The 20,561-nt window shown below is 45.5% G+C and overlaps 1 protein-coding gene across 2 annotated transcripts in view; it reads left to right on the top strand.

Moving 5' to 3' along the window:
- Positions 1-20,056, top strand: part of LOC139382995 (sodium channel regulatory subunit beta-3-like) — a 32,720-nt gene extending 12,664 nt beyond the window's left edge. For both annotated transcript variants that reach the window (XM_071127281.1, XM_071127282.1), the window contains exons 3-7: positions 8,810-8,973; positions 9,217-9,442; positions 17,003-17,141; positions 19,016-19,081; positions 19,731-20,056. In XM_071127281.1, the coding sequence (XP_070983382.1) occupies positions 8,810-8,973; positions 9,217-9,442; positions 17,003-17,141; positions 19,016-19,079 (593 nt within the window). In that variant the 3' untranslated portion in view covers positions 19,080-19,081; positions 19,731-20,056. The remainder of the gene's footprint in view (positions 1-8,809; positions 8,974-9,216; positions 9,443-17,002; positions 17,142-19,015; positions 19,082-19,730) is intronic.
- The last annotated feature ends 505 nt before the right edge of the window (positions 20,057-20,561 follow it).

Below are 20,561 nucleotides of genomic sequence, written 5' to 3'. Positions count from 1 at the left end.
TAGGCTGCTGACACATACCATTTAGAGCAGGTTTCTACCTGGTCCTCTTTCCCAATACGTTTCTGTGTCACTTTCACTACTGTGACATTCCTGGTTTCCATGCATGGAACTATCAAACTATCATGGTCCAAACACATTAAGACAGTTGTGAAGAGGGCACGACAAAGCCTATTCCCCCTCAGGAGACTGAAAATATTTGACATGGGTCCTCAGATCCTCAAAAGGTTCTACAGCTGCACCGTCGAGAGCATCCGTACTGGTTGCATCACTGCCTGGTATGGAAATCGCTCGGCCTCTGACCGCAAGGCACTACAGAGAGTATAGCCCAGTACATCACCGGGGCCAAGCTTCATGCCATCCAGGACCTCTATACCAGGCGGTGTCAGAGGAAGGCCCTACAAATTGCCAAAGACTCCAGCCACCCATGTCATGGGCCGTTCTCTCTGCTACCGCACACCAAGCAGTACTGGAGCGCCAGGTCTAGGTCCAAAAGGCTTCTTAACAGATTCTACCCCCAAACCATAAGACTCCAGAACAGCTAATCAAAGGGCTACCTAGACTCCGCTTTTTTTATGCTGCTGCTACTGTCACGCCCTGGTCGAAGTATTTTGTGTTTATTTTCATTTATTTGGTCAGGCCAGGGTGTGGCATGGGTTTTTGTATGTGGTGTGTTGGGTTTGTAGCTTAGTGGGGTGTTCTAGTGAAGTCTATGGCTGTCTGAAGTGGTTCTCAATCAGAGGCAGGTGTTTATCGTTGTCTCTGATTGGGAACCATATTTAGGCAGCCATATTCTTTGGGTGTTTCGTCGGTGATTGTCCTTAGTGTCCTTGTTTCTGTCGCGGTGTTAGTTTGCACCAGTTTAAGCTGTTTCGGTTTTCACATTACGTTTATTGTTTTTGTACAGTTCGTGTTTCTTCATTATTAAATAAACATGGATTGCAATAGCCACGCTGTATTTTGGTCCGACTCTACTTCAACCGAAGAAAGCCGTTACAGAATCACCCACCACAACAGGACCAAGCGGCGTGGTAACGGGCAACAGCAGCAAAAGGAGGAAAGGACATAGGAGGACGTTATGGACAGCAAGAGTATGGACTATACGACTTGGGAGGAGATAGACAGGTGGGCGGTCGACCCAGGGAGAGTGCCGGAGCCCGCCTGGGATTCGATGCAGCAGTGCGCGGAAGGTTATCGGAGAATGGAGTTGGCGAAGTAAGCACGGCGGCGCGGACGGAAGCCCGAGAGTCAGCCCCAAAAAGTTATTGGGGGGGGGGCTAACAGGGAGTATGGCTACACCAGGTAGGAGACCTGCGCAAACTCCCTGTGCTTACCGGGGGGCTAGAGAGACCGGGCAGGCACCGTGTTATGCTGTGGTGCGCACGGTGTCTCATTCCAGCTCCGCTTATCGGCCGGGCTAGAGTGAGCATCGAGCCAAGTGCCATGAAGCCGGCTCTACGCATCTGGTCCCCAGTGCGTCTCCTTGGTCCGGCTTACATGGCACCAGCCTTGCGCTCGGTGTCTCCGGTTCGCCTGCATAGCCCAGTGCGGGCTATTCCACCTCGCCGCACTGGCAGGGCGACCGAGAGCATTCAACCAGGTAAGGTTGGGCAGGCTCGGTGCTCAAGAGCTCCAGTGTGCCTGCACGGTCCGGTCTATCCAGTACCACCTCCACACCCCAGCCCTCCGGTAGCAGCTCCCCGCACCAGGCTTCCTGCGCGTGTTCTTGGCCCAGTACCACCAGTGCCAGCACCACGCATCAGGCCTACAATGCGCCTCGCCTGTCCAGCGCTGTCAGAGCCTTCCTCCTCTCCAGCGCTGCCGGAGTCTCCCGCCTGTTCAGCGCAGTTAGAGCCTTCCTCCTCTCCAGCGCTGCCGGAGTCTCCCGCCTGTTTAGCGCTGTCAGAGCCTTCCGCCTATACAGCGCTGCCGGAGTCTCCCGTCTGTTCAGAACTGCCAGTCGGCAAGGAACTGCCAGTCTGCAAGGAGCTGTCAGTCTGCATAGAGCTGCCAGTCTGCATAGAGCTGCCAGTCTGCAAGGAGCTGCCAGTCTGCAAGGAGCCGCCAGAGCTGCCAGTCTGCAGGATGCCACCAGAGCTGCCAGTCTGCAAGGAGCCGCCAGAGCTGCCAGTCTGCAAGGAGCCACCAGAGCTGCCAGTCTGCAAGGAGCCGCCAGAGCTGCCAGTCTGCATGGAGCAGCCAGAGCCGCCAGTCAGCATGGAGCAGCCAGGGCCGCCATCCAGCATGGAGCAGCCAGAGCCGCCATCCAGCATGGAGCAGCCAGTCAGCATGGAGCAGCCAGTCAGCATGGAGCAGCCAGAGCAGCCAGTCAGCATGGAACAGCCAGAACTGCCAGTCAGCCAGACTCTTCCAGATCTGCCAGTCAGCCAGACTCTTCCAGATCTGCCAGTCAACCAGACTCTTCCAGGTCAGCCAGACTCTTCCAGATCTGCCAGTCAGCCAGACTCTTCCAGATCTGCCAGTCAGCCAGACTCTTCCAGATCTGCCAGTCAACCAGACTCTTCCAGATCTGCCAGTCAGCCAGACTCTTCCAGATCTGCCAGTCAGCCAGACTCTTCCAGATCTGCCAGTCAGCCAGACTCTTCCAGATCCGCCAGCCAGCCAGGATCTGCCGGATCCAACTACCTGCCTGAGCTTCCTCTCAGTGCTGAGCTTCCTCTCAGTGCTGAGCTACCCCTCAGTCCCGAGCTACCCCTCAGTCCCGAGCTACCCCTCAGTCCCGAGCTATCCCTCAGTCCCGAGCTATCCCTCAGTCCCGAGCTGCCCCTCAGTCCCGAGCTGCCCCTCAGTCCAGTGGGGTTCTGGGTGAGGACTACTAGGCCATGGTCGGCGGCGAGGGTGGACTATCCAGGGACGTGAGGAGGAGGGACTAAGACTTTGATAGAGTGGGGTCCACGTCCCGCGCCGGAGCCTCCACCATGGACAAACGCCCACCCGGACCCTCCCCTATGGTTTTTGGTGTGCGTCCGGGAGTCCTCACCTTGGGGGGGGGTTCTGTCACGCCCTGGTCGAAGTATTTTGTGTTTATTTTCATTTATTTGGTCAGGCCAGGGTGTGGCATGGGTTTTTGTATGTGGTGTGTTGGGTTTGTAGCTTAGTGGGGTGTTCTAGTGAAGTCTATGGCTGTCTGAAGTGGTTCTCAATCAGAGGCAGGTGTTTATCGTTGTCTCTGATTGGGAACCATATTTAGGCAACCATATTCCTTGGGTGTTTCGTGGGTGATTGTCCTTAGTGTCCTTGTTTCTGTCGCGTGTTAGTTTGCACCAGTTTAGGCTGTTTCGGTTTTCACATTACGTTTATTGTTTTTGTACAGTTCGTGTTTCTTCATTATTAAATAAACATGGATTGCAATAGCCACGCTGCATTTTGGTCCGACTCTACTTCAACCGAAGAAAGCCGTTACAGCTACTCTGTTTATTATCTCTGTTACTCTGTTCATTATCAATGCATAGTCACTTTAACTCTACCTACATGTACATAATTACTTCAATTACCTCGAATAACCGGTGCCCCCACACATTGACTCTGTACCGGTACCCCATGTACAGAGCCTTGCGAAAGTATTCGGCCCCCTTGAACTTTGTGACCTTTTGCCACATTTTAGGCTTCAAACATAAAGATATAAAACTGTATTTTTTGTGAAGAATCAACAACAAGTGGGACACAATCATGAAGTGGAACGACATTTATTGGATATTTCAAACTTTTTTAACAAATCAAAAAGTGAAAAATTGGGCGTGCAAAATTATTCAGCCCCTTTACTTTCAGTGCAGCAAACTCTCTCCAGAAGTTCAGTGAGGATCTCTGAATGATCCAAATGACTAATGATAAATACAATCCACCTGTGTGTAATCAAGTCTCCGTATAAATGCACCTGCACTGTGATAGTCTCAGAGGTCCGTTAAAAGCGCAGAGAGCATCATGAAGAACAAGGAACACACCAGGCAGGTCCGAGATACTGTTGTGAAGAAGTTTAAAGCCGGATTTGGATTTCCCAAGCTTTAAACATCCCAAGGAGCACTGTGCAAGCGATAATATTGAAATGGAAGGAGTATCAGACCACTGCAAATCTACCAAGACCTGGCCGTCCCTCTAAACTTTCAGCTCATACAAGCAGAAGACTGATCAGAGATGCAGCCAAGAGGCCCATGATCACTCTGGATGAACTGCAGAGATCTACAGCTGAGGTGGGAGACTCTGTCCATAGGACAACAATCAGTCGTATATTGCACAAATCTGGCCTTTAGGGAAGAGTGGCAAGAAGAAAGCCATTTCTTAAAGATATCCATAAAAAGTGTTGTTTAAAGTTTGCCATAAGACACCTGGGAGACACACCAAACATGTGGAAGAAGGTGCTCTGGTCAGATGAAACCAAAATTGAACTTTTTGGCAACAATGCAAAACGTTATGTTTGGCGTAAAAGCAACACAGCTGAACACACCATCCCCACTGTCAAACATGGTGGTGGCAGCATCATGGTTCAGGCCTGCTTTTCTTCAGCAGGGACAGGGAAGATGGTTAAAATTGATGGGAAGATGGATGGAGCCAAATACAGGACCATTCTGGAAGAAAACCTGATGGAGTCTGCAAAAGACCTGAGACTGGGACGGAGATTTGTCTTCCAACAAGACAATGATCCAAAACATAATGCAAAATCTACAATGGAATGGTTCAAAAATAAACATATCCAGGTGTTAGAATGGCCAAGTCAAAGTCCAGACCTGAATCCAATCGAGAATCTGTGGAAAGAACTGAAAACTGCTGTTCACAAATGCTCTCCATCCAACCTCACTGAGCTCGAGCTGTTTTGCCAGGAGGAATGGGAAAAAATGTCAGTCTCTCGATGTGCAAAACTGACAGAGACATACCCCAAGCGACTTACAGCTGTAATCGCAGCAAAAGGTGGCGCTACAAAGTATTAACTTAAGGGGGCTGAATAATTTTGCACGCCCAATTTTTCAGTTTTTGATTTGTTAAAAAAGTTTGAAATATCCAATAAATGTCGTTCCACTTCATGATTGTGTCCCACTTGTTGTTGATTCTTCACAAAAAAATACAGTTTTATATCTTTTTGTTTGAAGCCTGAAATGTGTCAAAGGGTCGCAAAGTTCATGGGGGCCGAATACTTTCGCAAGGCACTGTATATAGCCTAGCTATCGTTATTTTACTGCTGCTGTTTAATTATTTGTTACTGTTATTTTCTATTTTTTACTTGTCTATTGTTCTGAACTTTTTTTTTAAAGCATTGTTGGTTAAGGGCTTGTAAGTAAGCATTTCACTGTTGTATTCGAAGCATGTGATAAATGCATTTGATTTGATTTGTATGACCCTTCATGAGCTGGAGATGTGATCGATGTTGACAAATACTAGGTTACATAATAATGTGTTGCATAATACTAACCGTGCGTTTTGTCAATCAATCACACAAAGACTCCATGCAGAAAACCACACATTTTCATCCCTCAATCACTATAGCAGCCTGGCTGGGTTTGACTGGGTTTTGTTGTGTAACGGTTTTCGTTGGTGGAAGGAGTAGACCAAAACACAGCGTGGTAAGTGTTCATGTTGGACATTTAATCAAAACTGAACACTAAACAAAATAACAACGAGGAATAACGAGAATGAAACATAGAATGCCCACCCCAACTCACGCCCTGACCAACCTAAAATAGAGACATAAAAAAAGGAACTAAGGTCCAGCCGCAAAACCTAAACCCATAGGGGAGGGTCTGAGTGGGCATCTGTCCGTGGTGGCGGCTCTGGCGCGGGACGTGGACCCCACTCCACCTTCCGGGCCCACTTAGGTGGCGCCTTTGGAGTGGCGACCCTCGCCGCTGACCCCGGACTGGGGACCCTTTCAGCGTGCCCCGAATAGACAGGAGGCTCTGGCAGCGCCGGAGTGAAGGGCGACTCTGGCAGCGCCGGAGTGAAGGGCGGCTCTGGCAGCGCCGGAGTGAAGGGCGGCTCTGGCAGCTCCTGAATGACGGGCGGCTCTGGCAGCTCCGGACAGGAGGGAGGCTCTGGAAGCGCTGGACAGGAGGGAGATTCTGGAAGCTCTGGACAGGCGGGAGCACCTGGAGGGAGGAGAAGGAGAGACAGCCTGGTACGTGGGGCTGCCACAGGAGGCCTGGTGCGTGGAGGAGGCACCGGATGGACCGGACCGTGGAGGCGCACTGGAGGTCTCGAGCACCGAGCCCACACAACCTGTCCCGGCTGGATACTCCCTTTATGCGTAGGGCTGGTGCCATATAACCCGGGCCGAGGAGACGCACTGGAGACCAGATGCGCTGAGCTGGCTTCAATACTCCTGGCTCGATGCCCACTCTAGCCCGGCTGATACGAGGAGCTGCGATGTAGCGCACCGGGCTATGCCTGCGCACTGGGGACACCGTGCGCCTCACAGCATAACACAGTGCCTGCCCGGTCATCCTCTCGTCACGGTAAGCACGGGGAGTAGGCTCAGGTCTCCTACCTGACTTGTGCCCCCTCCAAGAAATGTTTGGGGCTGCCTCTTCATATCGCCGCCGCTCGGCTGTAGCTGCCTCCAGCTCTTACCTGGGGCGGCGATATTCCCCAGCCTGTGCCCAGGGTCCCTTACCATCCAAAATCTCCTCCCATGAGCAGGAGTCCAGAACCCTGCCCACAGATTTTTGATAGGATTGAGGTCAGGGCTTTGTGATGGCCACTCCAATACCTTGACTTTGTTGTCCTTAAGCCATTTTGTCACAACTTTGGAAGAATGCTTGTGGTCATTGTCCATTTGGAAGACCTATTTGCAACCAAGGTTTATCTTCCTGATTGATGTCTTGAGATGTTGCTTCAATATATCCACTTAATTTTCCTACCTCATGATGCCATCTATTTTGTGAAGTGCACCAGGCCCTCCTGCAGCAAAGCACCCCCACAACACGATGCTGCCACCCCTGTGCTTCATGGTTGGGATGGTGTTCTTCGGCTTGCAAACCTCCCTCTTTTTCCTCCAAACATAACGATGGTCTTTATTGCCAAACGGTTCTATTTTTGTTTCATCAGACCAGAGGACATTTCTCCAAAAAGTGTGATCTTTGTCCCCATGTGCAGTTGCAAACCGTAGTTAGTTAGGTTCTGGAGCAGTGGCTTCTTCCTTGCTGAGCTGCTTTTCAGTTTATGTCGATATAGGACTCGTTTTGCTGTGGATATAGATACTTTTGTACCTGTTTCCTCCAGCATCTTCACAAGGTCCTTTGCTGTTGCTCTGGGATTGATTTGCATTTTTCGCACCAAAGTACGTTCATCTCTAGGAGACAGAATGCGTCTCCTTCCTGAGTGGTATGACGGCTGCGTGGTCCCATGATGTTTATACTTGCATACTATTGTTTGTACAGATGAGCATGGTACCTTCAGGCGTTTGGAAATTGCTCCCAAGGACGATCCAGACTTCTGGAGGTCTACCATTTTTTTCTGAGGCACTGAGTTTGAAGGTAGGCCTTGAAATACATCCACAGGTACACCTCCAATTGACTCAAATTATGTCAATTAGCCTATTAGAAGCTTCTAAAGCCATGACATAATTTTCTGGAATTTTTAAAGGCACAGTCAACTTCTTACCCACTGGAATTGTGATACAGTGAATTATAAGTGAAATAATCTGTCTGTAAACAATCGTTGATAAAGTTACTTGTGTCATGCACATAGTAGATGTCCTAACTGACTTGCCAAAACTATAGTTTGTTAACAAGAAATTTGTGGAGTGGTTGAAAAATTAGTTTTAATGACTCCAACCTTAATGTATACATATATTTCTATATATTTTTGTATTATTATTGTATTTTCTCCCCTATTTCATGGTATCCAATTGGTAGTTACAGTCCTGTCACATATCTGCAACTCCTGTACGGAGAGCCGTGCGTCCACCAAAATACGACCCCACCATGTCGCACTGCTTATTTGACGCAATGCTCGCTTAACCCGGAAGCCAGCCGCACCAATGTGTCGGAGGAAACACTGTACACCTGGCGACCATGTCAGCATGCGTGCACGCAGTCCACTACAGGAGTGATGGGGCATGGACGTCCATGGGGCATTGCCGGCCAAATCCTCCCATAACCCAGTCGATGCTGAACCAATTGGGTGCCGCCTCATGGCTCTCCCGGTCGTGACCAGCTCCGATGGTCCGGGGTGTGAGGGTATATTATGTGGTGAGTGAGTTGTGATTTGGGAACAGTGGTGTCTATGGTACTGCATTATGCCAGTCTGACTGGCACAACAGGAAGCTCATCCAAGCCTGGCTCACATTACATCATTAAGAGAGCAGCAAAATTAGGTCATAGGTTTATCCGATAGAACACCACGCTCTGACAACAGACCAAAGGGTGATGGGTAGAGGGTGAAGTTGAATAGAATAATACATTTGTGTTTTTGCTGTCTTTTATTCCTGCTAGCTCCCACACGCAGGTTGATGTTTAATATCATGAGTGTCTTGGAGGCAGACCTGAGTGATTTCCCCTTAGGCTAGCTTCAAAGTCAAAATTGGCTATATTGTAAAAATTAATAAAAAACATTTTGCTTTTCGGTATTAATTTAAGGTTAGGCATTAGGTTTAGCAGTGTGGTTAAGGTTAGGATTAAGATCTGATTGTATGACTAGTGACCACTCTGCAGAGCTGCCTCCAGAACCACATTCATGATGAAAAACGTAACCCTGCCTCTCTAACACACGCACAAACACACACACTTATGTATCTCTGGGTGATGTGTACTGTGCATGCTACCGTGTGGTGCTGGTGTGATGCTCTGTGTGTTATTATCTCCAGTGCAGGTGAGCAGGCCAGTATGTGTGGATGTGCCCTCAGAAACAGAGGCTGTTGTTGGGAACCCCATGAAACTGACCTGCATCTCATGTATGAAGAGGGAGGAGGTCAACGCGGAGACGCGCGTGGACTGGTACTACATCCCACCTGACGAAGAACCCATCCCTGTAGGTCTCCTCCATCTAACATCCATTTGCACAAACAAAAACTTCTACATTTTCAGTACAATTATTTCACCTGACAGGACCAGCACTATATCCTGACCATGTGACCTGACCAGGAATGATTGCCTATAACTTTTTCCTGGTCAGGCTGTATGGTCCACAAATACTTTGAATTATGAGGGAAAAATCTGGCAAAGTTAGCTAACAACGATTAATGTGTGTGTGCTTGCTACGTTGCCCCATCAGATCTACCTGTTTGATGGAAAACCCAGGGACCTGGAGGGGCCTTGGAGGGGTCGACTGGTGTGGAATGGAAGTAAAGACCTGCAGGAACTCTCCATCAGTATCCTCAACGTCACAATGAACGACACGGGCACCTACAAGTGTGTGGTCTTCCGACAGTTTGAGTTTGACTGCTACTCTCCCTCGGTTACCAACAGCCTGATAATCAACCTGGTGGTCAGAGAGGAAGGTAAGAGTACTTCCTGTTTTGTAATTGTACTTCCTGTCATTTCAAGCTCCCTGCTGGAGGCTTAACTATCTGTGGTTTGCAATGTGTGATTTGCGTATTTATATGTGCTTTACCCATAAACCTTATTCTTGTTGCCAATGTGTTATTTTGTCTTAGGTGCTATTCGGTATGTTATTAATCCTATTTACAATTTTCATGAAACGTTTTTAATAGTTGTATTGTATGAGTAATTGTGTGTTTTTGCTCTGTTTTTATTATCAAAGCTCAATTGAAGGGCTCATAGTAAGGGAGGGTTTTTTCTAACCATCTACTTTACGATCTATTAATGTACATCATTTGGTTTTCCATTTACTGGATGCTAGCTGGATGTTCACCTTACTCATAAATACTATTTAATAGGTATACTTGTATACAATTATTCGCACATTCACTTTACATTACCTCTATCTGCCTATCTATTGTGGACTGCTGGGGGTTCCTATCTATTGTGACTTTGGAAAGTATTCAGACCCCTCACATTTTGTTATGTTACAGCTTTATTCTAAAATGTATTAAATTGTTTTTTCCCTATAATAACAAAGCAAAAAGAGGTTTTTAGAAATGTTTGCTCATTTGTAAAACCTAAAAAAAACGGAAATATAATATGTAAGTATTCAGACTCTTTACTTAGTACTTTGTTGAAGCACCTTTGGCAGCGATTGCAGCCTCGAGTCTTGTTCGGTATGACGCTACAAGCTTGGCACACCTGTATTTTGGGAGTTTCTCCCATTCTTCTCTGCAGATCCTCGTAAGCTTTGTCAGGTTGGATAAGGAATGTCTCTGCACAGCTATTTTCAGGTCTCTCCAGAGATGTTCGATCGGGTTGAAGTCCAGGCTCTGGCTGGGCCACTCAAGGACATTCGGAGACTTGTCCCGAAGCCACTCCTGCGTTGTCTTGGCTGTGTGCTTAGGGTCGTTGTTCTGTTGGAAGATGAACCTTCGCCCCAGTCTGTGGTCCTGAGCACTCTGGAGCAGGTTTTCATCTAGGATCTCTCTATATTTTGCTCCGTTCATCTTTCCCTCTATGCTGCCACCAACGTGCTTCACCACAGGGTTGGTGCCAGGTTTCTTCCAGACATGACACTTGCCATTTAAAAAATATCTATATATTTCACCTTTATTTAACCAGGTAGGCCAGTTGAGAACAAGTTCTCATTTACAGCTGCGAGCTGGTCAAGATAAAGCAAAGCAATGCGACAAAAACAACAACACAGAGTTACACATAAACAAACGTACAGTCAATAACACAATATAAAAAATATATGTATAGTGTGTGCACATGTAGAAGAGTATGGAGGTAAGGCAATAAATAGGCCATAGAGGAGAAATAGAGGCGAAAATGATAGATGTGCAGGTGATGATGTGCAAGTAGAGAAACTGCAGTGCAAAACAGCAAGAAGATTAACAAAAATATGGGGATGAGGTAGTTGGGTGTGTTATTTACAGATTGGCTGTGTACAGGTACAGTGATCGGTAAGCTCAGAGCTGACTGCTGGTGCTTAAAGTTAGAGAGGGAGATATGAGTCTCCAGCTTCAGTGATTTTTACAATTCGTTCCAGTCATTGGCAGTAGATAACTGGAAGGAAAGGCGGCCAAAGGAAGTATTGGCTTTGGGGATGACCAGTGAAATATACCTTCTGGAGTGAGTGCTACGGATGGGTGTTGCTATGGTGACCAGTGAGCTGAGATAAGGCTGGGCTTTACTTAGCAAAGACTTATAGATGACCTGGAGCCAGTGGGTTTGGCGGCAAATATTTAGCGAGGGCCAGCCGACGAGAGTATACAGGTCACAGTGGTGGGTAGTATATGGGGCTTTGGTGACAAAACGGATGGCACTGGGATAGACTACATCCAGTTTGCTGAGTGTTAGAGGCTATTTTGTAAATGACATCGCCGAAGTCAAGGATCGGTAGGATAGTCAGTTTTACGAGGGTATGTTTGGCAGCATGAATGAAGGAGGCTTTGTTGCGAAGTAGGAAGCCAATTCTAGATTTAATTTTGGATTGGAGATGCTTAATGTGAGTCTGGAAGGAGAGTTTACAGTCTAACCAGACACCTAGGTATTTGTAGTTGTCCACATATTTTAAGTCAGAACCGTCCAGAGTAGTTATGCTAGTTGGGCGGGCGGGTGCGGGCAGCAATCGGTTGAGGAGCATGCATTTAGTTTCACTAGCATTTAAAAGCAGTTGGAGGCCATGGAAGGAGTGTTGTATGGCATTGAAGCTCGTTTGGAGGTTTGTTAACACAGTGTCCAAAGAAGGACCAGATGTATACAGAATGGTGTTGTCTGCGTAGAGGTGGATCAGAGACTCACCAGCAGCAAGTGCGACATCATTGATATATACAGAGAAAAGAGTCGGCCCGAGAATTGAACCCTGTGGCACCCCCATAGAGACTGCCACAGGGACAACAGGCCCTCCGATTTGACACACTGAACTCTATCTGAGAAGTAGCTGGTGAACCAGGAGAGGCAGTCATTTGATAAACCAAGGCTATTGAGACTGCCGATAAGAATGCGGTGATTGACAGTTGAATGCAGTTTGGGTCTAGAGTGTCTCCCCCTTTGAAGAGAGGGATTACGCGGCAGCTTTCCAATCTTTGGGGATCTCAGACGATTCAAAAGAGAGGTTGAACAGGCTAGTAATAGGAGTCGCAACAATTTCAACGGATAATTTTAGAAAGAGATGGTCCAGATTGTCTAGCCCAGCTGATTTGTAGGGATCCAGATTTTGCAGCTCTTTCAGAACATCAGCTGGTGCTCTTATTCTCCATGGACTTTAAAGTGTCCCAAAACTTTTTGAAATTAGTGCTACAGGGTGCAAGTTTCTGTTTGAAATAGCTAGCCTTAGCTTTCCTAACTGACTGTGTATATTGGTTCCTGACTTCCCTGAAAAGTTGCATATCGCGGGGGCTATTCGATGCTAATGCAGAACGCCACAGGATGTTTTTGTGCTGGTCAAGGGCAGTCAAGTCTGGAGTGAACCAAGGGCAATATCTGTTATTCGTTCTACATTTTTTGAATGGGGCATGCTTATATAAGATGGTGAGGAAAGCACTTTTAAAGAGCAACCAGACATCCTCTACTGACGGGATAAGGTCAATATCCTTCCAGGATACCCAGGCCAGGTTGATTAGAAAGGCCTGCTAGCTGAAGTGTTTTAGGGAGCTTTTGACAGTGATTGGGGTGGTCCCATTACGGACCACGGACCCATTATGGACGCAGGCAATGAGGCAGTGATCGCTGAGATCCTGGTTGAAGACAGCAGAGGTGTATTTTGAGGGCAGGTTGGTTAGGATGATATCTGAAGGTGCCCATGGTTACGGATTTAGGGTTGTACCTGGTAGGTTCCTTGATAATTTGTGTGAGATTGAGGGCATCTATCTTAGATTGTAGGATGGCCGGGGTGTTAAGCATATCACAGTTTAGGTCACCTAACAGTACGAACTCTGAAGATAGATGGGGGGCAATCAATTCACATATGGTGTCCAGGGCACAGCTGGGGGCTGAGGGGTTCTATAACAAGCATCAGTGGTGAGTGACTTGTTTCTGGAAAGGTGTAGAAGCTCGAATTGCTTGTGCACAGACCTGGATAGTGTAATAGAACTCTGCAGGCTATCTCTGCAGTAGATTGCAACTCTGCCCCCTTTGGCAGTTCTATCTTGTCAGAAAATGTTGTAGTTGGAGATGGAAATTTCTGGATTTTTGGTGGCCTTCCTAAGCCAGGATTCAGACACGGCTAAGACATCCGGGTTGGCGGCATGTGCTAAAGCAGTGAATAAAACAAACTTAGGGAGGAGGCTTCTAATGTTAACATGCATGAAACCAATACTTTTACGGTTACAGAAGTCAACAAATGAGAGCGCCTAAGGAATGGGAGAGGTGTTGGGCGCTGCAGGGCCTAGGTTAACCCCTAGAGGAACAGAGGAGAAGTAGGATAAGGGTACGGCTAAAGGCTGTAAGGACTGGTCATCTAGTGCGTTCGGAACAGAGATTAAAAGGAGCAGATTTCTGGGCGTGGAAGAATAGATCCAAGGCATAATGTACAGACAAGCATGTGGTAGGATGTGAGTACAGTGGAGGTAAACATAGGCATTGAGTGACGATGAGAGAGGTTTTGTCTCTAGAGGCACCAGTTAAGCCAGGTGAGGTCACTGCATGTGTGTGGGGTGGAACAAAAAGGGATATCTAAGGCATAATTGGCAGAGCTGGGGGCTCTATGGTGAAATAAGACAATCATTAACCAAAACAGCAATAGACAAGGCATATTGCCATTAGGGAGAGGCATGTGTAGCCGAGTGATCATAGGGTCCAGTGAGTATCAATAGATGAGTCAGGGAGCCGATTCAGTAGTCGCTACTACGCTAGATGAACTGGGAACACAGTGATTCAGACAGCTAGCGGGCCAGGGCTAGCAGATGGGCCAGCAACGTCGCAACGAAGGGGCCTGTTGAAACCACCTCGGACGATTACGTCGGCAGACCAGTCATGATGGATCGGCGGTGATCCGTGTTGGCAGTAAAGGGTCCAGGCCAATTGGCAAAAGATGTATTGTAGCCCAAGAATTGCCTTGTGGACCTCTTCGGCTAGCCGGGAGATGGGCCTAGCTCGAGGCTAGCTCAAGGCTAACTGGTGCTTGCTTCGGGACAGAGACGTTAGCCAAGAATAGCTACTCGGATTGCAGCTAGCTAGCTGCGATGATCCGGTGTAAAGGGTCAGAGCTTGTGGTAGGAATCCGGAGATGTGGTAGAGAAAAAGCAGTCCGATATGCTCTGAGTTGATATCGCGCTGTACAGACTGGCAGGTATTGACCGAGCTAAAGCTTGCTTGTATCCGAGTTAACAGTGAAGAACGCTAGCAGTGGCTAATTGACTACTAGCTAGAAGCTAGTTAGCTGGCCAACCTCTGATGGGGGTTACGGTTCTAAAGTATAAAAATAGCAGATCCGGGTGAGGCGGGTTGCAGGAGAATATATTCAGTCCGTAGATGGAAAGTGAGATTAAAATATATACGAAATATATACAAATAAATGAGGAAAAAAACTATATTTACACGGGACGGGACTAGACAAAACACACGTCCGACTGCTATGCCATCTTGGAACACAAAGTTTCCAAAGTTTCATCAGACCAGAGAATCTTCTTTCTCATGGTCTAACAGTCTTTAGGAGCCTTTTGGGAAACTCCAAGCGGGCTGTCGTGTGCCTTTTACTGAGAAGTGGGTTCAGTCTGGCCACTCTACCATAAAGACCTGATTGGTGGAGTGCTGCAGAGATGGTTGTCCTGCTGGTAAGGTTCTTCCATCTCCACAGAGAAACTCTAAATCTCTGTCAGAGTGACCTTGACCAAGGCCCTTCTCCCCCGATTGCTCAGTTTGGCCTCATAGCAAAGGGTCTGAATATTTAAATATATAAGGCATTTCAGTAATTTTTTTATGCAATTGCAATTTAAAAAGAAATGTTAACTGTTTTTTCTTTGTAATTATGGGATATTGTGTGTAGAATCATTTTGGAATTTAATCCATTTTAGAATAAGGCTGTAACGTAACAAAATATGGAATAAGTAAATGGGTCTGAATACTATGTAAGAAAAAGAGAAGAAGAAATTGCATGACTGTTGAATAATACTGTTGGGTTTGCAGTATGACAATTGTTTAACTGAGGGAATTTGACCTATCAATATGTGCTACAATATCTTATGTGTTTTGCATAGAGCTACACTAACTGTCAGCTGGCAATAAATTGCCTGGACTATAGTGTACTATGCATGGAGGAAAACACTAAAGCATCATGAGAGGACTTTTTGGTTATTCCCAATAAGGTTATGTGAAACACTATTCTGTATACTTTACAAATGTGATTATACTAGCAATAATTGGATCTTACCATCTTTATCATTGGACCATTATCCCATCAAATGTATCTTCTCAATATGTACCAACATTTTTTACAAAACGTGTATGTACACACAAAGCATACCTCTTAAGGATCAGCCCCTTTTCCCCCAATTTTAGCCTAAAATGACATACCCAAATCTAACTGCCCGTAGCTCAGGCCCTGAAGCAAGGATATGCATATTCTTGGTACCATTTGAAAGGAAACACTTTGAAGTTTGTGGAAATGTGAAAGGAATGTATGAGAATATAACACAATATAACTGGTAAAAGATAATACAAAGAAAAAATCAACTGTTCTTTTGTATTTTTTTTGTACCATCTTTGAAATGCTAGAGAAAGGCCATCATGTATTTTTCCAGCCCAGTTGTAATTTATATTTTGGCCACTAGATGGCTGCACTGTTTGTGCAAAGTTTTAGACTGATCCAATGAACCATTGTATTTCTGTTCAAACTTTTGTATCAAGACTGCCCAAATGTGCATAATTTGATTATTAATAACTTTTCATGTTCAAAATTATGCACTCTCCTCAAACAATAGCATGGTATTATTTCACTGTAATAGCTACTGTAAATTGTACAGTGCAGTTAGATTAACAAGACTGTAAGCTTTCTGCCAATATCAGATATGTCTATGTCCTGGGAAATGTTCTTGTTACTTACAACCTCAAACTAATCGCATTAGCCAACATTTGCTCAACCGTATCGTGGAAGTGACACCGATCCCTGAAGAAGTCTGCCTCCCATAATGAATGAGATTGACTTCACCTGGCTAACAGAACTAGCTGTAATGCCCACATATGGGACTGTTTATATTTTTTTATTATGAGTGAATGGATAAATCAGAAATAGATTGCTACATACTGAAGCAATTTGAATTAGAATTGCCATTTCATTGCTAGTGGCGACAGGACAGTTATTTATTATGGCTGATATGCTGGGTCTCAAAACATATTGAGAATTTGTTCACCGTCCCATACAAACAAATAGGCCTACATAGTTATCTAACTAACACATAGTTATCTTTACAGCTCTTTGCTTTATTCAGAAATCACATAATTGTAGAACAGTCTGTGCAAGATTTACAGTAAGTCCCTATCAAATCAATGCAGTTTAAATACATTGTCTATTTCTGTTGTCTTGCAGTGGTCCATCCAAACAGATGTGGTGTGGGTTGTGTCATAGAGATGGAAAGAGGGCACACCTATCTTTGCCATTCATCACTTCTGTGACAGCATGGGCAGAACCATTGAGGGCTATATCAATTTCAAAGTAGTCAATGTCTTCTTCTTCTAATTATATGAGTTTATTGGCGGTTTGTAATCAAATTAAAAAGGTGTATACCTACACCTACTGTGTTCAAGTGTGTATAGCCTGAACAGGCACTGAGCTAAAGTTAATTATTTAACTGCCACCTGTTGAGCTTGAATCTTTGCTCAGAAGTATTTGCTGATCCCTTCTGCTGACTTGGATGAAATTCTGTTATCCTTCCTTGACCCATAGGTAGTCCCACCCAGTTGCCTACTTTAAAATGGTGAAAGCCTTTGATGGCGCTGCCAATGCTGAAACCGACTTTGTAGCAAGTGTGCCCTATATCCATCTCTATGGGTTGTGTGTGTCTGTCTGGCAGCCAGTGAGGACACCACTGCCCTGTACTCAGAGATCATGATGTATGTCCTGCTGGTCTTCCTTACCTGCTGGCTCCTGGTGGAGATGGTATACTGCTACAGGAAGATCTCCAAGTCGGACGAGCAGGCCCAGGACACCGCGTGAGTAGCTCTTAGCCATGTGTCTCATGGCTTTTTATCTTATAGGCTTGTCTTGTATCTCGTAGCTTTGTATCTCGTAGCTTTGAATCTTGTAGGCTTGTATCTCTTAGCATTAGATCTCATACGCTCATATCTCGCGGTCGTGTCTTGTATCTCGTAGCGTTGTAACTCGTAGTCTCGTATCTTGTAGCCTCGTGTCTTGTAGCCTCATATCATGGCCTCGTCTCCATACTGAATGTACCAAGGCCAACTCTAGTTTCTATCGTTGCTTTGAACCACGTATCTAGATGTAGGCCGTAGGACAATGATAGACAACTAGAGTTGGCTTCAGCACATACAGAATGGATACGATGCTAAGTGTCTCATACTATATGCGGAGTTTAGGCTTTACCAACAGTAAGCATTACTGACAATGTGGCGTAAAATTCCCCTTGCTGATTTTACGACTCCTTCAATAAATTGGGGGTAGTGAATAGTTTACATTTACTGTTAGGCCATGCAGTATCCAATGTATAGGTTGTGCGTTCTGTGAAAGAGTGTAATGGAGGTGTAATTTCTGAGGGCTCATGCTGTCGGTCAATAGTAGTCGGTCAGCTATTTCAGTAAGTTGTCTTTCTGCTGAGGTCCCTGGATAGTTTGGAGCGCTCTGCTGACTCCTGTTCTGCCATTTTCAAACAACCAATTTAGTGCTCTGTGGATTTGCAGCCGGATCTGAAATTGACTTGTTCTGTGGCCAAGGCTTCAATATATTTCGGTGCTGTCAGCTCCCAATGATTGGTGATGGTGCTGGGCGGTAGATGGAAGTCGGTACAGTGGATTGTGGGCCATCAAATTTCAACCTTACAATAAAGATATCGGGTAATATACCGTGAATGTTTGATTCCAATGACACTATTCCTGTACCTTACAATGGAAGTACCAGTAGTGCAGGATGGATGTACACAGAACTTACTTGGGAAAATGAGAGAATGTCTGATGGCATCGATTGAGGAAATGGGTTAAAATAATGCACTTCTGAACAAATGAAGAGCGTGTACACTGCTACATTTACATGGCTTGTGTCAGTTGTTCCGAGAATGCTTTTTAAATAGACAACTCTTTGCACTCAGTCTAGAGCCAATGCCTAATGACCCTATGCCCAAGAATACCACAGTAAGTTTAACCACCAGTGGTGTGTTGCAAGGCGTGACCTCCGTCCGGTCTAGTGCCGACAGGACTTAGGGCGCTGGTTAAAAAAAAAGAATGCACTGTATAGGAAATAGGGTGCCATTTGGGACGCAGATGGGCACTGAGCTGTTTGTGCAGATAAACGTTAGAGGCGCACTGATGGCAGCCAGCCATAATATACTGTATGTGACTGGCGGTTCAACAGTACAGGATAATGCATCCATTTAAAAGGATCTGTAGCATGCATCACTGATCCTAAATTACATCAATCATGGACTGTTGGCTAGGAGACAGGATGATCCCACACCAGTTGCAAGTGTGATTTACTGATTTCCTACCATTTCCCCACTTTCATTTGACCTGCTCCTCTTACTTGAATACTTTTGTCGTGTAGAATAATGGCTAGGAAATAGGCTAACTCATGGGTTGTGGGAATCCTATTAGCAAAGTTGAAATAAATCGATGTCATGTTTCTTAGTCAGTGTCCAGGCTTATGTTCAGTATGTTCAGAATTGCTGTTGTCATGAATAAACTGTAACATTCCCAATGGTAAGTTACCCCAATTGTCTAAATTGTTTTGCAATTGTCTCAATTGTTTTCCGTTGACAGAGTTCAATAAGAAAGGCCCAATGAAATGTTCACAGTATGGTGCTCCATGGATGCACCGCAGGATCTTAGATTTGCCTCTCTTTTGTACCCATCTACAGGACAAACTACCTAGCCATTCCCTCCGAAAATAAAGAGAACCTGGGTGTTCCAGTTACAGAATAAAAGTGATTGTCTCACACCAGTACGGTATTTTGAATGTGCCTCTCAATCTGATCTCGATCAGAAAATCACTCTCCACTTCAACTCACGAGTCTCTTTCTGCTGCAACCGCTTCCCCCATTTTCTTCCGTAAGACATTGCTCACTCACACCATAGTAAGAACATTCCCTTCCTCAACCACTCATCTCTGTGCTTTATCTCCATTTACCATCAGCTCTTTCTCACTCATAGTACTAGTACTAATATTAAAAGTCGACCTAATAGTGAAAATAATGAGAGGTGAAAACAATAGTTATATAAGAAATCCACTCTCCACGTGAGATTCTTTGGTACTTGATGTAAGTGTCGTTTTCAAAGGGAGAGTGGCCCGATTACAACAGCGAAAGAAATGAGGCCTGTGAACACTTTGAACATGCCCCCTGCTGTGTTCTCAGAACAGTGGTCGGAGACGTGTTTTCTTAGTATTGCTAAGGGGCTGTGTGAGGCACAGTGGTACTTTCTGAGAGTGGTACTTTCTGTTTTTTTTTAAGTGGAAGAAAGTTTCTCGCAAGTTACTGTTTTACATTTCTGAATCTGTATTAGAATATCTGTTACTGTTGTATCTAATCTGAATATTTCAACACATCAAGCGACTTAGTCTATCCTCTATTTCAGGTACTGACCAATGGTGTATCAGTTCATAGTCACCTGACGATACAGACTGAACTCTTTGAAGGGAACATTCAGTGAAGATGTCGCAACGCCTCTCAGCAACCAGGAAACCTGCCAAGTGGAGTCCCCTTTGTCTTGGTCTTGTGGTGTGAGCTAGCCAAACACTTGAATGCTCAAGTATACTCTCCCTTTTTATCTTACTCTGAACCACCATGTGCCAGACAGCAGTGATTTGATGATTTAGTAAGTTGTTTATGATATTTGAATGTCACCCACAGAAACAAAATTGAACCTACTGTTGCAGAGGATCAACCAATGGCTTCAAAGCAAATTACTTATACTTTTAAATGTGTGAAATGTTGTTCAAATGGTACGCTGCACATCATTGGGTGCACATAAAAGCTTCTGGTACATTATTTTCAGTTCATTTTTACTCTACTGATAGAAAACGACGAGATTATGGGTCAAGGTTTTGCTCTTATACGACCGGAGTCTCGTCGTTATCTTTTTACAGAAATTGGATTGCATAGCTTCTCAAGTTTACTTCACTCAAGTTGTTTGGTAAAATGAAATGTTTCATGCACAGTATGACTGTGGTTTATGATATGATATGAACACTGAGTCCTCTCGCTGGTTCTTAGTGTGACTCCAAGGCTCCATTTGGCCTTCTAGGTCAGAGGCTCCTCTTTAAGTTCAATTCTCTTCCACTGAGAGAACCTGGCTTGAGAAGATGTTGTGCATTTTGATCTTAGAGAGTGACTAGGCTATTTTACAAAAGAAGAAGAAGAAGAAGCAAATGGTCGCAGTACAAAGTCAAAGTAATTGGTAACAGAG

Source organism: Oncorhynchus clarkii, chromosome 24, assembly GCF_045791955.1.
Source record: "Oncorhynchus clarkii lewisi isolate Uvic-CL-2024 chromosome 24, UVic_Ocla_1.0, whole genome shotgun sequence".
In the NCBI taxonomy this organism is placed as follows: Eukaryota; Metazoa; Chordata; class Actinopteri; order Salmoniformes; family Salmonidae; genus Oncorhynchus; species Oncorhynchus clarkii.
The sequence above is the reverse complement of the archived record's forward strand: the minus strand, read 5'-3'. Positions and strand labels throughout refer to the sequence as shown.